General features: G+C 45.7%; 1 protein-coding gene across 3 annotated transcripts in view; it reads left to right on the plus strand.

The window, feature by feature from the left end:
• The window catches only part of LOC147613695 (mitogen-activated protein kinase kinase kinase YODA-like), a 30381-nt gene extending 14175 nt beyond the window's left edge, over window positions 1–16206 (plus strand). For all 3 annotated transcript variants that reach the window (XM_086781668.1, XM_086781666.1, XM_086781665.1), the window contains 6 exons: window positions 2416–2491; window positions 13916–13975; window positions 14078–14188; window positions 14801–15007; window positions 15102–15184; window positions 15392–16206. In XM_086781668.1, the coding sequence (XP_086637794.1) occupies window positions 2416–2491; window positions 13916–13975; window positions 14078–14188; window positions 14801–15007; window positions 15102–15184; window positions 15392–15731 (877 nt within the window). In that variant the 3' untranslated portion in view covers window positions 15732–16206. The remainder of the gene's footprint in view (window positions 1–2415; window positions 2492–13915; window positions 13976–14077; window positions 14189–14800; window positions 15008–15101; window positions 15185–15391) is intronic.
• Window positions 16207–16947: the final 741 nt, after the last annotated feature.

Below are 16947 nucleotides of genomic sequence, written 5' to 3' on the forward strand. Positions count from 1 at the left end.
AGCTGTGGCAGCAGAGTAACACTGAACCTAGAGCAATGATACCATGAAAGAGTGCACAGAGCGGAAGCATACAAGCACTAGAGTGTGTTGAGAGAGAGTGCAAGAGAGAGAGAGAGAAATATGAAGCAACTATGCAGAACATACTGCGATGAAACAGTCCCGACTCCCGAGCAAGAGACATTAAAGGTTCTCATAAGTGAGGGATACAAAGGAGGACTAGACTATGAAAAATGAGGGAGGTAGGCCCACCTATAAATAGGTAAAGTAAGGCTGGCCAACTGGACAACTAGACCTGGCCGATTGGGGACATGGAGCTGGCCGGCTGAAAAAGACACCACCGACCCAAAAAAATACCAAGAAAAATAGGGGAAAAATAGAAGAAAATAGGGGTGGCCAGCCCACAATCAAGGGCCATAAAAGGGACCAAAAGGGGACTCCAAACATTGGCAGAAACTGGGGATGAATGTGCTAACAAAAGATTTGTTTGTTGCCTCCTTCGGAAAAGCGTCTCAGTGTTACTTGTAAACAAGAGGAACAAACAGAAGTTGGAGCCTTGATGGTCGGTAAACCCTCAACCAAACCATCCTTTGAAGCTTGCTGTAGAAGCGGATAACTCAAATGGCCAAACCGAGCATGCCAAAGAGCTGAAGAAGAACCAATAGAGAGCAAAGCGGTCAACTTGTACAAGCCACTATCCTTGACTCCCTGAGCCAAGATGCTACCAGTCTCCTTATCATGAAGAGTAATCTCGTAATGAGAGAAGATCACCTCCGCACCCTGAGCTGTAAGAGCACTCCCTGGCAAAAGGTTAAATGCCAAGCTGGAATGTACAGAATGTCAGAGAAGTACCTCTTGTCCTCGGAGGAGCGGAAGATGGGGATGGTGCCATGTCCATGAACCGGCACGAAAGAAGAATCACCCAAAGTGATATTGCCTGTCCTGGCAATAAAGTCCTCGAACCAATCCCGATGAGGTGTCATGTGGACAGTAGCACCTCTATCCACAATCCAAGACCGTGACTGAGAAGTCACAAGAGCCAGCACACGACGAGCACCTGCTAATAAAAGAATACCATCATCCTTCTTGGTCTGGGACACCACTGTAGAGGTAGAGTCCTTTGCTCCTCCATCCCGCTTCTTCTTGTAACACTGGGGCTGTTTATGACCCTTCTTGCCACAGTAGTGACACTCCACGTCCTTGTTTTTAGAAGATTTATTTTTGTCTGTCTTTATCCTTGGAGTTCTTGTCAAAATCCCCTTTCCCTCTCTTTTGTCGATTCTTCCCTTTATCTCGAGCAGTCGAAGCTCCATCAGAACCACCAAAGGTGCCAGTCCGCTCCTCAAAGCGAGACTCAATCTGCATAATGGAGGGGAGAACTTCCTACCAAGTGACTGGAACAGGACGAGGAGAAGAAACAAGAGACTGAAAGAAAGCATCAAACCTCTTTGGAAGCTTGGAGAGGAGCCGAATAGCCATATCCTGTGTAGAGATATCCTTGCCACATATAGGAAGCTTGTCCCGGAGATCTTTCATCTTCAAGATGAAAGTAGATAAAGATGGAAAGGTAGAAACTGACAAATTCGTAAGCTGCTTTTCCAAAGCCAAAATCCGACCCGGAGACTTAATCTCGTAAAGATTTGCAAATGCCTTCCAAACTTCATATGCAGCATCTGCTGGATGCACATGAGAGAGAACAAAATCTTGACAATTCAACATCAAAAAGGAGAAAACACGACGATCTGCCTCTTGGACCCGAAGCCAAATTTCTCCAAAAGATTGATCATATATATATATATATATATATTCCTGGTAGAAATCCTGCATCAGTGAAGTTTTTCGCTGCTTGTAGTAGGTGCTGAGAGATCCCCTGTCCATAGGCGGTCTAGAAACCCATCTGTTGGCGGTTTGGTGCCCTTAAGTATAGCCTCGGGGAGGCTCGAACCCAGGATCCCTCTGTCCTAGCTGAGACCCACTTGGCTGTAACTCTCGGCTAAGATTGATCATCTTTATCAGGGCCTTAGAGGGAATGGAGGAGTCCAGAGTGGATCTCTGTGAAACACATCATGTGCACAGAGCCTATTTGGCTTAAGACGTCAGCCATTGTATTTGTAGATCCCTTTCTTTATGGTGCCACTTTGACCAATCGCTACAATGAGGAGGCCTAAAATTTATTTTTTCCCTTTATAGCATCTTTCTTTTTTTGTGTCGCCTCAAATATGTTTTGCTTTTTATTAGGAAAAATCTATGTTGTGAAATGGGATTCTTTGCTTTAAAAGGACTTCTAGAGGCTGTCACACTAATAGCATGTTATAAATCTTAGATACTCTTATAGGATGGGATTTTTGTTTTAAATCTTAGAAAGCAAGTTGAATTTTTCTATTCTCTTTCTGATAGCTTGAAGCATGTATGTTGTAGGGACATCAAATGTGCCAATGTTCTGGTGGACCAAGATGGAAAAGTGAAGCTGGCAGACTTTGGCATGGCAAAACTTGTAATGCAAACACCAACTTCTACCACATGTTTAATGAAGGATAATTTGTTTTTGCACTCTATTTTTGTAATTATCATATACATTTTTGTCTTCCTTTATTGTGCTTGTGCACAACATTGCAAGATCATGGCTGCATTTGTATGTGTATGCACTTCTCATTTCCTTACTGAATTTCAGGCACACAGAATTGCATACAATGTAGACTAGTTGGCATGTGTGTCTGGTCACCTGTGTGCTGGTGTGCACATGCGGTGCAAGTGCTGACGTGATAAAGATGGGGTGGCCCTTTGGGGGCTAGTGGGTGTATGGAGTTGTCTTAATGGGATAGAGAGCCATCCTCTTCTATTGGGGCATGGAAGGCCTTCAAAGCCCTCCCAGGGGGGGATAGGGATAGGATGTCGCAGTCTGCTGCGCTGGGTGGGATCCAAAGGAAAATAACACAGTGCTGTGGCTATCCCCTTGACCGTCAGAGGGGCAACAATAGACACCGGTGAGTCTTGGCTGGAAGAAATCTTGAACATTGCTGTATCCCTGAAGGCCATTGGAATTCATTGGATGAGGACATTTATATTTCTTTTACTCCATATAGAGAGGATTAAGTATGCAAAGAATGTCCTTGCAGGAGTTAGTGGTATATGTATAGGTCCTATCCATTAATGTTGTAACCCGGCTAGGGTGTTTAAGGAATTTAACTCATCTATTAAATAAGAAATTAAGACAAGATGACAAATTTATAAACCATTCACCCATTTACACATCAACAAAGAAAGAACATATTGAGAAATGAAATAGACACCACTGTGGACCTGGAACGGCCTTCCTCCCCCTTTGGTAATGATATAATACTCAACAGTTTCTAGTACAAGCACTGTGGTGTCCCAAAGGACCACCATATTCCCACATGAACATGAAAATAGCAAACATAAAACAGTGGCTTGAGAAGAAAGTTTCCCCCACAATCCCCCCCCCCTCCCCCCCCGTCAGAACCCTCATCTCCCTACGGAACAACACTCTTGCCAAGGCTCTAAGTGACCGGCATAGTGGAGCTACCACCCTTGTACTGCACCCAATCTTTAAGAGGCCTTACAGAGCACTACATGTACTTACAAACCTATCCAAGATGGGAAAGTCCTCGAGACATGTGAAATACATGGAACGAACTGGCAGTGTCGGTCTCTTCAGTCTCCGAGTGTCTCCGATGCGCTCCACACTGCCATCGTGATGCTCCACGAATCCACAGATGAAATGGGAAGATGACAACCTTCAGTAGCTTTTCTCACAAGCCCAGACGCCCTCGGAGTCCACACACACGAGTATGGAGATGATATGGACCCAAAGGCAATGAAGAAGAAGCTCCTTCAGCCAATTATGATTCAGGTGCAGAGGTGTTGACGCTAGCCAGTTGTACACCCTCTGTACGGCAGTATGACTAGGCTGTGGAGGTGATCTCAGCAGGTAGACGAGCTGTATGGCAGACTCCAGCAGCATGTACCAATGTTGAAAGGCCTCTCTATGGCCTGTAAACAGTCGTACAGAGCATACAGCAGCATGAACAAAGAGGGATGCAGTCCTGACAGTGTGCAGCAGCAGGAACAGATGCACAACACTGGTGGTGTACGGGCAGCAGTACTGGTAGAGGCTGCTGGACGGATTCCATACAGTGTACACAGAAGGACAACGATGCTTTTTTGATGTCGGAGAGGCTGCTAGAGTTGTTGATGCGCTTGTAATACTCGTCAATGTGTGTTATTTACAAGAGGGCTTCGCCTGTGTAAATATCAAAGGTGCTTCTCTGGGGAAAAGCTAAAACATGCTTTCTTTTTTTGTTATTAATAAAGCTTTCTCCTCTTTACAAAAATACAAAGCTTCAAAATAAAATAAAAGAGATGTCTCCACTTAAATAAAGTGGCACGGGTGACCTTTTAGAATAAAGCACCTGCCTGTGTCACTTACAAAGTGGGTTTTACAAACATAAAATGATTTACAACATTTACAATGGAGTCTCCTTGCTCAAAGCCAACACGTAGACGTGTTTACAAACAAGTCACACCACACGCCGTGGGGTTGTGTAGTTCCAGGTGTCCCCAGCTCCTCAGGATGACACAACAAATCAGGTAGGAAGCACAAAGCATACACAAGCTCAAGCATACTGTGGAGGGCAGTTTTGACAGTTCCGCCTCCCACCGCTTTTAGTCTCATGGAACATTCAGGGTTTGGAAGGACCGCACTATTTGCAGAGGCACAGGATTCTCACAGAGGAGCTTCACAGAGCCATAGTTGGTGGACCCATTGACATTCTCCTCCTCTAGGAGCATCATCTATCCGAGGGTCGTACCCGTGCCGCTGCTACGGGAAGATTCTTCAAGGCAGGAGTCACACCTTTTGGTCCCATGCTTTTGGCCCCTCTGGGATTGAGGGCGGGCAGTTCAGATGGTAAAGGACAAACTGTTGGGCATACAAGTCCTGCAATCTCTGCCACATTCCCCAAGCTGTCTTCTCTTCACGAATGCTGAAAAGTAATGAGTCTGACACAGACAACATGATAGTAGATCTTGCCAGCTCATCCATATCTTCCCACTCTTCAGCAGTAAGAGAAGCGGGCATTACACCCCTTTCTTTGATAGGCTTGTGCTGCTTTTTCTGGAGCAACACATTGTAGCACTGGGTTTGCCAAATATCATAATTATGCGAGCCTTCAAGCTTCTTGATGTGAAGCAATGAAGAGCTCTCACCTGTGGTTGCCATAGCAAAATGCAACCTGTCAATGCCTGACTCCCTGCAAAATGTGCAAACACTGCACCAAAAGCACACAAAGTGCTCACAGTTGTTCTCCCAAGCTTTATCTCCCACTGCGGAAGCACAAATGCAACTTTTCTCCCACTTTATGTGATGAAATCAACAAAATCTGGTTGCTGCAGATTTTGGACAGCACCTTAAATGTGCTCTGTTGCCCTTCCAAAGTACTGTACAGCAGTACCAAGTGCTCACCAATGATGTACCAAACCTGTACCGGCAAGTACAGCAGCTGAAATTGAACCTTTTGGTCACTCAAAACAGTGTACAGCCATGCCAAACTTGCACAAAGCTGTGCCAAATCTGTACCAGCAGGTACAATAGCAATAAATGCTCTCCTGGCTGTCCAAATGAGTGAAAATCAGACTTTTACAGTCACGAACACTGCATACAACAGTTCCGAACAGAAATTGGGCAAAAGCCCCTTGACTGCAAGCTGATTTTTGAGGATTCAAGGCATAAATGTCTTGCCTGCTGCTTTGCCAAGCTCAACAAGCATACGGAATCTTGGCCATATCAGCCCTGTCTCTATCTGACTGTGGGCTGTCCATAGCACTGAGTTTCACATATGGAGGTAAAGGAGTACTAGTCGAGCTGGCAAGATCTACTATCATGTTGTCTGTGTCAGACTCATTACTTTTCAGCATTCGTGAAGAGAAGACAGCTTGGGGAATGTGGCAGAGATTGCAGGACTTGTATGCCCAACAAAGTGCCTTAAGCAAAGTGTATTGGTTGAAGAAACTCATAGGTCTTCAGATGAAGGAAGGGGCGTCTATGACAGCCCATCTAAATGAGTTTAATGGTATTGTCAGCCAGGTCATTAATAAAAAATTGGCAATGGACGATGAGTTCAAAGCCACTTTTTTGTTATGCACTTTGCCAGAGAGTTGGGACACATTCAGGATAGCCACTAGCAATTCGAATGCTATGCTGTCATATGCAGATGTTGAGGGTGCTCTTCTTCAAGAAGAGATGAACAGGAAAAACAATTCTGTTGGAAAGTCCAATGCAATGCATGCACGTGGGAGATCCCAGCAAAGGGAGAAAAGCCAAGAAAGGGGAAGGAGCAAGTCTCGCTCCAAAAAGGATTTGGAATGCCATTATTGTGGCAAGAAGGGACACATTAAAAAGCAATGCTACAAATGGAAAAATGATCAAAAAGAAAAGGGAAAAGGCAAAGACAAAGAGAAAGATGAAGCCAAAGATGTAAAGCCAAAGGGCAAAAGTGGAGTCAAGATTGAAGAAATCAATGTGTCACATGCAGGTGGCAGTGAGGATGAGGTCCTATTTACGTCTTCACTTGATGCCCATTCACTTTTTACAGGTGGTCATGGTATGCACTCATGGATCATTGATTCAGGTGCCTCCTTTCATGTCACAGGTTGCAGAGACTTGTTTGTCAGGTATACTGCTGGCAATGAAGGAGTGGTTTATTTGGGTGATAACCATGCATGCAAGATTCTTGGCAGAGGTGATGTGAGGCTTGTATTTTCAGATGGCTCACAGCTTATGCTCCATGATGTCAGGCATGTGCCTGAGATCAAGAAGAATCTGCTTTCTACTGGACAGCTTGATGATGCTGATTATGTTACCACATTTGGTAGTGGAAAGTGGAAAATTAGTAAGGGCTCACTGGTTGTTGCCAGAGGCTCTAAGGTGGACACTCTTTATTTCATGCATGCAGGTGTTTGTCACCATGCTAATGTAAATGCAACCGAGCTGCCGGAAATTTCTATGTGGCATAGCTGGTTGGGACACATGAGTGTCAAGGGAATGGAGCAATTGTTTGGTTTGGGTTACTTGCCTTCTCTAAAGTTTTCAAGTTTTCAGTTTTGTGAGCATTGTATATATGGTAGGCAACTACAGTGCCCCCACAAGAAAGCTCTTGGACAGAAAGATGCTCAGTTAGAGCTTGTGCATACAGATGTATGTGAGATGCCTCAGCTTTCTTTGGGAGGGGCAAAATACTTTGTGTCTTTTATTGATGATGCCACACGCAAGGTGTGGGTCTATCCTCTTCGTTTGAAGAGTGATACATTCTCAGTGTTTGAGAAGTTTGTTGCTCTTGTTGAGAATCAAACTGGCAAAACACTGAAGGCTTTGTGTTCTGACAATGGTGGAGAGTATATGTCCAAACAGTTTCAGGACTTTTGTGATGCTAAAGGCATCAAGAGGGAGCTCTCTACTCCTTATGATCCTCCACAAAACGGGACAGCAGAGAGGATGAACAGGACCATTCAGGAGAAGGTCCGTTCTATGTTGTCACATGCTGCATTACCTCATGGTTTTTGGGCTGAAGCTGTTATGACAGCCGTTCACCTTATAAACAGGTCACCTAACACGAGGCTTGGTGGGAAAGTGCCAGAGGAAGTATGGACAGGGAAGCCTCTGTCATACAAGCACTTGAGAGTGTTTGGTTGTGTTGCGTACGTGCACATACGCAGGGAAATGCGCACCAAACTTGATCCTAAGTCTCACAAATGCATATTCCTAGGATATGGTGACAGAGGTGAAATGGGGTACAGACTTTGGGATCCCATGAATAGAAAGATCATACGCAGCAATGATGTCATTTTTGATGAAACATGCATGTATAAGGAGCCTGCAAGGCAACAGGAGCCTGGCAGAGTCATCTTTGATGATGATGGACATCATGGACAACAACAAAGGGCTGTAAATCAGCCATTACAGCAGCAAAACCAGCCCTTAAATGGTGCTGAAAATGGTCCAAATGGACAGCCAGAGATGGCAGAAGATATCCCTATGGATATACCACAGTTAGAGGAGATACCGGGCATGATTTTTCAGCCTTATGGCATGGAACAGGAGCCACCAATGGGTGATATGCAGGCTGGACAGCAACCTGCAAATGATGGTCATTGGGTACGGAGGTCCACGAGACCCTCCAGAGCCCCTGACAGGTTTGTTCCAGGGGTTGACTACTTGATGCTCACTGACTGTGGGGAGCCCTCATGTTATAAGGAGGCTTTACAGAGGGCAGACAAGGCTCTTTGGGAGCGTGCCATGAAGTCAGAGATGGATTCTCTGCATAAAAATGGAACTTGGAAGTTGGTGCATTTGCCTGCAGGCAAAAAGGTTTTGCCATGCAAGTGGGTTTACAGGCTCAAAGTTGCACCAGATGCAAATCCAAGATACAAAGCCAGGTTAGTGGCTAAGGGCTTTAAGCAAGAATATGGTGTGGAATTTGATGAGATCTTCTCTCCAGTGGTCAAAATGACCACACTTAGAGCTGTGTTGGCTTTGGTTGCGCATGATGATCTGGACTTGATTCAGATGGATGTGAAAACTGCTTTTCTTCACGGTGATCTCCATGAGGAGATATATATGCAACAGCCAGAGGGTTATGCAGTGAGTGGAAAGGAGAAGCTTGTATGCAAGCTGAAAAAAGAGTCTTTATGGGCTCAAACAGGCACCAAGGGAATGGTATCATAAATTTGATACATTCATGAAATCTCAGAAATTCAGGAGAAGTGACATAGATCACTGCTTATACACCAAAAAAGCTTTGGATGGCAGTCTATTGATCCTCATCTTGTATGTTGATGATATGTTGATTGCCGGGAAATCTCATAAAGAGATGGATGCCTTGAAGCAGAGGCTGCATCAAACCTTTGATATGAAGGATTTGGGTGATGCAAATCACATTTTGGGTATGCGGATACTTCGGGACAGAAATCAGTATGTATTGTATTTGTCTCAGAAGGAATACATTGGCAAAGTCTTGCAGAGGTTCAATATGGACGGGGGGAAGAAGACTAGTACTCCTTTACCTCCATATGTGAAACTCAGTGCTATGGACAGCCCACAGTCAGATAGAGACAGGGCTGATATGGCCAAGATTCCGTATGCTTCAGCTTGTGGCAGTCTCATGTATGCCATGGTTGCTACTAGGCCGGACATTGCATTTGCAGTGGGAGTGGTTTCTAGATACATGGCCAACCCTGGCAAGAAGCATTGGGAAGCAGTGAAAGGTGTCATGAGATACCTGAAGGGCACACAGGATATGTGCATTTGTTTTGGCAAACAGGATGCATTAGTGCATGGTTACACGGATTCGGATTATGCCGGTCATCCAGATAACCGGAAGTCTACTACCGGTTATGTGTTTACATTCACAGGAGGTGCTGTGTCATGGATATCCAGGATGCAGAAGTGCACAGCCTTATCTACTACAGAGGCCGAGTATATTGCAGCCACAGAGGCTTGCAAGGAGGCATTATGGCTATCTCGGTTAGTGGTTGATTTGGGTTATACAGGGGATATTCCATTGTTGCATTGTGACAGTCAGAGTGCCATCCAATTGGCAAAGAACCCTGTCTTTCATGCAAAGACGAAGCATGTGGATGTGAAGTATCACTTCATTAGAGAGGTGATAGAGAACAAGCAAATTCAGCTTGTTAAGATTCACACGGATGACAACCCGGCTGATCTGTTGACAAAGAGTTTGCCTCCGGAGCGGTTTGCTCATTGCAGACACTTGATGGGCATTGGATGAGGCCAGTTTCAGCCTTGATATGGCCTTGTATATTATCATGTACATGCTGATTTTTCTTTTCCTTCATTTAAGGGCACTTTGCCTTTAAGTGGGAGGTTGTTGGGGTAAAGGCGTTATGCCCACCCTTATAGTGTGTACAAGCCCATAAGTTATAGTACATAGTACACTTAGTACTTTTAATGTACTAAGTGCACTATGTGTACTAGTGCAATATACATGTGTGATAGGGGAGTCACACACTCATGCCTCATGAGTTGACTTATCCCCACAACTCTCTCTCTCTCTCTCTCCCTTGTTCTTCTCTGCGTATGTCTCCCACATGAATTAACCTAACCCTAACTTACTCTCCCATTCACAAACTTGGAGGTGGCAGGGTCACAGTTCTAGGCCCAGAGTACTCGGCGTCAGACGAGCTATTATGGTTTTGAGGGGACAAGACCCTTGGCATTTACCGAAGTTCGGATGTAGCCCTGGGAGGCTGTGCTTCCCGACAGGAGGGTACAAGCGCCAACTTTTCTAGCTTAGACCGGTTTTATGTGGATGAGTGGGCTTGTGGATGAGGTGGCATGGTTGGTATTCTTGCAGGCACTACTTTCTCCTATCATGCACCTGTCAGTCTCTCCCTAGAGGACCCATCGAGGCAGGACATACATTTGAGCACCCAGATGCCCAGACAGGATTCCAAGATTAGGAGCAAGATTGAGGAGATTTGAGAGAGCCTGGATTTCCACACTGTTTCACTGCATGGGCTTTGGACACAAGCCTTACAGAGAGATTAGGAGTTTGTTGCAGGAGCCCCACAAATTAGATTGGCTGCTTCAGAGAGCAGGAGAGGAGAATCCGTCGGAGCTTTACCTCCCTGCAGTGGCTTCAAGAGAGTACTCTGGATAGCTTGTGGATTGAGGCCTAGATGGCTGCAGCCCATGCAGAGCTTAGCTCCATTGAGGAGCGGAGGGTGAAGTATAGATAATATGCTAGAGCTTCCTTTTGGACCGAGGTGGGAGACAGGGTCACTGGATATTTCCTTGAGATTACAGGCCCGCACAGGCGGAGGGATGGTATCCACAGATTGCGAGGCCAGGATGGATCCACAATTGCTGATCCCCCCCCTGCCCACCCCTTTCCCCCTTTCCGAAGTGCGAGCCATTGCCACGGATTTCTTCCGTTCCTTTCTCATGGATGCCCCCCTATCCTCTCAGGTGATGGATACATGTGAGCGGGTTTGGCGGCATACGAGAGAGGTGGTCCCACCCCACTCTTCAGACTTTCCTGTTGACACCTAGGTGAGGGGGGAATTTAGAAAGCAGTAGCCAGAAAGTTACACTTTATTTTTGGCTGATCTCCCATGTTGCACTGCCTGTCAACCAATGGAGATAAATGACAAATGCAGCCCCTCAGTTGTCTAGAGGTCGCAAAGTACAAACTCGTATCCATAGAGGGAAGTGATAATCAAGGAAACTGAGAAGGGTGCTATTTTCCCATATTTGGCCACTTTGGGAGGAGAAGGCTACCTCATACAAGGGGGGGGGGGGGAGGGGAGGAACAACTACACAAGTGGTCTATAATGCCAAGTGGGCTCACCGCTGCTACTGTCAGTGAGAACAGGGCCGTGACGCCAAATCCGCAGGATGGCCTTGCAGTTCTTCTGAACGCAATCGGAGCTACCTTCAAGCTTCCTCCAATGTCCATGGAGGATATGAATGATATCAAGCCCGCTGGCGGGGTGAGGGTGCCCTCGATGGCCTCACTACAACAAGCTTTCAAAAGATGCCACGCAGCAATAGTGCTACAAATCTCTCATCTCTGGTAGGAACCGGGATCAAAAGAGGGGTATGGAAACTGGAATTGTAGAGATACAGAGATTAGAAACCTACAAGGCAAGGCCCCCACCATCTTCCTCATATGCCATGGTGGCCTCGGCCTCAGTTGCCCAAGAAATTGTGCCCCAAGTAACTGTGTGGGGCCCGTTGCCCCGGGGGGGGGGGGGGGGGGGTGTTCATCGTCGTAGTGAAAATGCGGAGAATCCTTTGCCAAACCTGCTGAGCCTTTGGGCAATCCCAAAGGCAATGTGGTTGGGACTCCTAAAGATGGCCACACCTCAAACAAATTGATGGCCTACCTCTGATGTGGCCAGCCAAGTGCCAAAATCACGAGGCTTCGATGTGTCAACTGCCATAGAAAGAGAATAATCTTTCACGGCTGAAAACTATCCCACCACCTCATTTAGAAATCTAAGAGGAACTGAGGAGGGAAGCCCTTGGACTGCCAGTGCCCCGCTGTTGCTGCTGGAGTGCCCTCAATTGCAGGCATCTGGATCTTGCGGCCCAGCCGCACGGTGTAAGCAAAGAAAGGGGTGCCTGGAGCCTATTCTCTAGCAAATGGATCGTGCCATGTCCACTCTCCTGGATCCCATTGAATTCGTGTGAGAGGGCGACCCTCCCATAGCCATAACCACCAGAATCCCTCTTTGGCCACCTTGGCCGGTGGAGGGTCTATGTACCAGCTACGTTAATGGAAACCAATCACCCTCACCCTTTGTAAGGTGCATCGACTACAATCCTCCAAAAGGGGGCTCTTCTCTATTGAGGCTGCCATGTGGTCCGATAGAGAAGGTGAGGAAGGCGGAGCTCTCATCAGCACCATGGACGGCCAAGGGTATGTCATGTCTAGTGAAAACTCCAAACCACTGCGCCCGGGGGGGGGGGTGCGGGGGGGGTGTATATGTGAAGGCTAAGTTTGTCCTTGCCTTGTATCCTAGTGAGGCTCCTCTCTTGGGCCTCCAGGAGAAGCTGTCTATAAAGAAGCTAGTCTTCGATGGGCCCATACTCAAAGCTCCCCACAATACGTGCCGACAGGCCTCCCAACATACGACCACTGGGTAAATAGACTAGGGGGTCTATGTGAAGGCTAAGTTTGTCCCTGCCTTGTATCCTAGTGAGGCTCCTCTCTTGGGCCTCCAGGAGAAGCTGTCTATAAAGAAGCTAGTCTTCGATGGGCCCATACTCAAAGCTCCCCACAATACGTGCCGACAGGCCTCCCAACATATGACCACTGGGTAAATAGACTAGGGGGTTTTGGGTTCCATATCAAGGGCTGATGGAGGCGCTCCTCTGATGAAACTGGAATGGACTGCTGAAGGGCCGGCCTGAGGCAGTCCGAAGCTCGCAGGAGGCTAGCTGCAAATCTGTCTTCAAATGCAGGGCTAAAGCCCTTCCTCAGAAGCAGCTAGATATTCCTATCACATTACAAGGAAGCAATTAGTTATTAGGCAGTCCGAAGCTCGCAGGAGGCTAGCTGCAAATCTGTCTTCAAATGCAGGGTTAAAGCCCTTCCTCAGAAGCAGCTAGATATTCCTATCACATTGCAAGGAAGCAATTAGTTATTTTTTTAAATTTTGATGGAAAGGATGTTGGTTTGGGGTTGTCCTTGCTACCTTTCTTAGAGAAATAATCATTTCGAACTCACACATTCAATATTCAATTTGTGTCCTTGTTAGTACATATTTCCACATTAAAATAGCAAGAGCTCTTCTTAGTTCTTTCTATTGTGTCTTAACACTGAAACAAAACTGTCTAAGTGGCACTAGCTTGGACACCCATGTGGACGTATCAATCTTGATTTCCTTTCCTTTTGCTAGTTGCCTTGCATCTCCATTAAAATCCATCTCGTACTCTGGGGCTAGAGACCTCCCAAAATGGGGGTGCGGGTCTAGGAGAAAGTCCTTCCAAGGCTTGCTAGTTCGAAGAAGTCCACGAACTATCAACTTGCCCAAAAGGGCACAGCTCTGAATAGAGAGGCCTATGATGCCACCCACTGCCCCCCCCCTCCCCGGTGTCAAGGATGGATGATCACTCTCCAGGGCATCTTGGCTTGCACAACCCTCCCATCACTACCAGCTCTAAGAAAGTTTCGGATCAACCGTTGAACCTGACCAATGCAAGCCCAGAAAAAGATCTTAACATCTCTCATTGGTCTACAGGTCCAAAATTTATAATGGTATAGCGTTTTGTCTTTATGTTTTGCATTGTAAATTCTATGGCTGGTGGGAATCAAAATTTGCACCAATTCTAGCAGAAATTGTGTTAAACTTCACCATGATATGTCGTGCCTTGCAGATTGGTAAAGAGACAGCTCCACTTTCCTTCAAGGGAAGCCCTTACTGGATGGCACCAGAGGTAGCATGCATTCACCTGCCATGTTGTGTTCTTTTGTTTATTTCACTTCTCATTGCACCACCCATATGGAAAAACTTATGGGCTTGCTTTTGCATTTCACAGGTAATCCTACAGAATAATTCAGGCTTCGAACTTGCGGTGGATATTTGGAGTCTTGGTTGTACAGTGATAGAGATGGCATCTGGAAAACCTCCATGGTTCCAATATGAAGGGGTGAGCTTTGGAATGTCTCCCATATAATCTCATGTAACACATTGGAGCAAGGCCAATGGGGTGGCAGTGTAGTGGTGTGGATCATCAGTTTGAATCCCCGCTGGTGCACCCCTTGATGTGTGGCCTTGGCCACAGCAAAAAACACCACCTACAGACGGGCACTCACTTGGTGCCTACAGGCAGAGAAAAACTGCTACTATCGACGAATCTCAAGGAAGAAAACACAATGAGAGCAAGGGTACCTTAGGGAACATCTGAGGAACTAACTGAAACAGTCAACTTGTAAAGAGGCTTTCACATATCCAAGAATCAACATGCGTCAGCACGTACTGGCTACACAGCTCTTTGGGGGTTGGAACCTTTATGCTATGATGGCATTGAAGAATGGTGCAACACTTAAGCTAGCAGACTCTAGAATCTGGCTATGCAGACTGCTCATTAGAATGCTGTTTGGCCAAAGGCCATTAGGCCAGTAGGCCAGTAGGCTAGTAGTTTTACAGTTGCTAGGACTAAAAGACCCTGTCCAGTCATTTCTAGTGTGAGCATGTAAAGCATAGCTTAGTGTAAAAAAAGCTTGCAGAAGGGTCTTAAAATACTTGTTTTATTGTCCAGTATGCAGCGATGTTCAAGGTGATGAATTGCCACGATGTCCCAATTCCGGATTCATTATCACCAATCGGACAAGATTTTGTGAGTCTTTGTCTGCAAAGAGATCCTGCTAAACGTCCATCAGCAACAATGTTACTAGAGCACCCTTTTATGCAATTAGACAGCGGGTCGGATTCCTTTGTGCAATCTGTCAGTGGTACACTATCCCAGGTAACGTTTCTTAACATACCTATTGCAGTGTCTTAATTGGATAGAAAATCTGGCTTTCGTGGCGTTTCTGGTTCTCAATTACCATGCAATGTAGGGCATAATGGCGAAGATTGTTTCAAAGGAGCTGGAATGCCTTGCTGGCACGCCACCCTGGAATGCTGCTGGAATACAGTTGAGGTCAGTGGACTTCAAGAAAGATGGGAGTATTGTTTTTTTGAGTACTGAACCCAGTATGTAATTCTATGCATGCCATGGCACCACAAAGTAAAGCATTTCCGACCTGAATGCGACCAATTTATGATGTTGACATGTGTATTGCAGCTAGCATGTAAGGTTTTCTGACCTGAACGCAACCAATTTATGATATTGATGTGTCTATTGCAGTGAGCATGTTCATGGTCCAGCCCAGTCAGCACTGCGATCCGCACACTACTGCTCTAGTGGTCCTGTCTCCCCTCGACCATCCCATCAACCTCAAATGCCCACCTCAAGATCAGCTGGTCTACTTTTTAATCATTTGAGGCCACCACCCACTACAGGCATGCAGAGACATAGACAACTATCAGAGGCCGAGGAAAATACAAATCAATATGAAGGGTCACCAAGAAATAATACTGTTTCATCAAACAAGAGGCCCACTGGCAGACATGGGCTGCGTGTTACTGTGAATCATAACCATGGCTGGGACTCCTACACCCCTACAGCATGCATCCCTAAGAAATAATTATGTAACATGCAGAGCATAAGCTAGTGCGATTAATACTAAAAATATTTCCTTAAACTGGAGGGCTCTGGGTGAGCGAGTCTCTCACAAAGGCGCTTCCAAGCACATGAGTTTCTCAAGGGTTTATGGTTATCCATGAAGCTTTGACATGGTTTGCTCACAGAGGGCTTTTACAACTCATCTTGCAGCAACAGGTCTCTGTCTGGCAGAATTTGGTGCACCACTGCATGCAGCTTGCATACAGAATAGCTGCGTTTCTGGTCTTTTTGCTCAGCCAACCCCTTTGCATGAACTTGAAAATTTTCATATATGAGAAGAGAGTCTGTTCACGCATTTGCAACACACCAATGCATGGAAAAATGCACACTTTTTTATGGCGCATGCAATCACACTGTCTGCCAGGGCCAGTTGCACTAAGAAAAATGTTGGGGAACTTACAATTGCAAATAAAGGTAATATGCTTTGTATCAGAAAATCTGTATCTAAAAAAATTACAATTTGAGCATTTTATTTTATCAGTTGATAGGATAACACCATGTTGGGGAACCCATACTTGCAAATTAAGGTAATGCTTTGTATCAGAAAAGCTGTTACTTAAAATCATTTTTTATAAATTCAGCATTTTGTTCTATCAGTTGATTGGATGACAACATAGGTGTCATGAAACCATTATGTAATTCTCAATGCAGGTGTCATGAAAAACCACTATGGTTTGGTCCACTCCTTTTTGAGATGCCATTCTTTGATGGTCTTTGATGTTGAACACCCTGATGGTTGCAAATGAGATGAGGGCAAACATATAGTGTGCTTGGTGACTATGACATTGTTAAGTTTTTTTTAAAGTGGGATGCTCAGGCAAGAGCCTAATTTTATTACAGCACATCCTTTGTTGCAGTGAGCAGGGTCGAACCCACGACCTCACGTTTGAGACCAACCCCTTTACGACTTGACGACACAGCTGAGGCACAAGGATATGCTATTGTACAAGGATATTAATCATTCTCCCAAGTTTTGACCATAAGCTTTCCATGCATACATTCTTGCTATGATGGGCTGCCACAGCCTAAGTAGTTGAGTGAGTACCCAAATGGAAGTTTCTTTCCACTTGTGACCCATGTGGTAAGTGGGTGCATATTTTTGGTGAGCTTTCTATGGTGAGCTTTTTTGCAATTCTGGTGAGCTTTTTATGCTATTTAGGTGAATAACACAATTTATC

The sequence above is a fragment of the Cibotium barometz genome, chromosome 43 (assembly GCF_041138505.1).
Source record: "Cibotium barometz isolate CiBa-2024 chromosome 43, ASM4113850v1, whole genome shotgun sequence".
Taxonomy (NCBI): domain Eukaryota; kingdom Viridiplantae; phylum Streptophyta; class Polypodiopsida; order Cyatheales; family Cibotiaceae; genus Cibotium; species Cibotium barometz.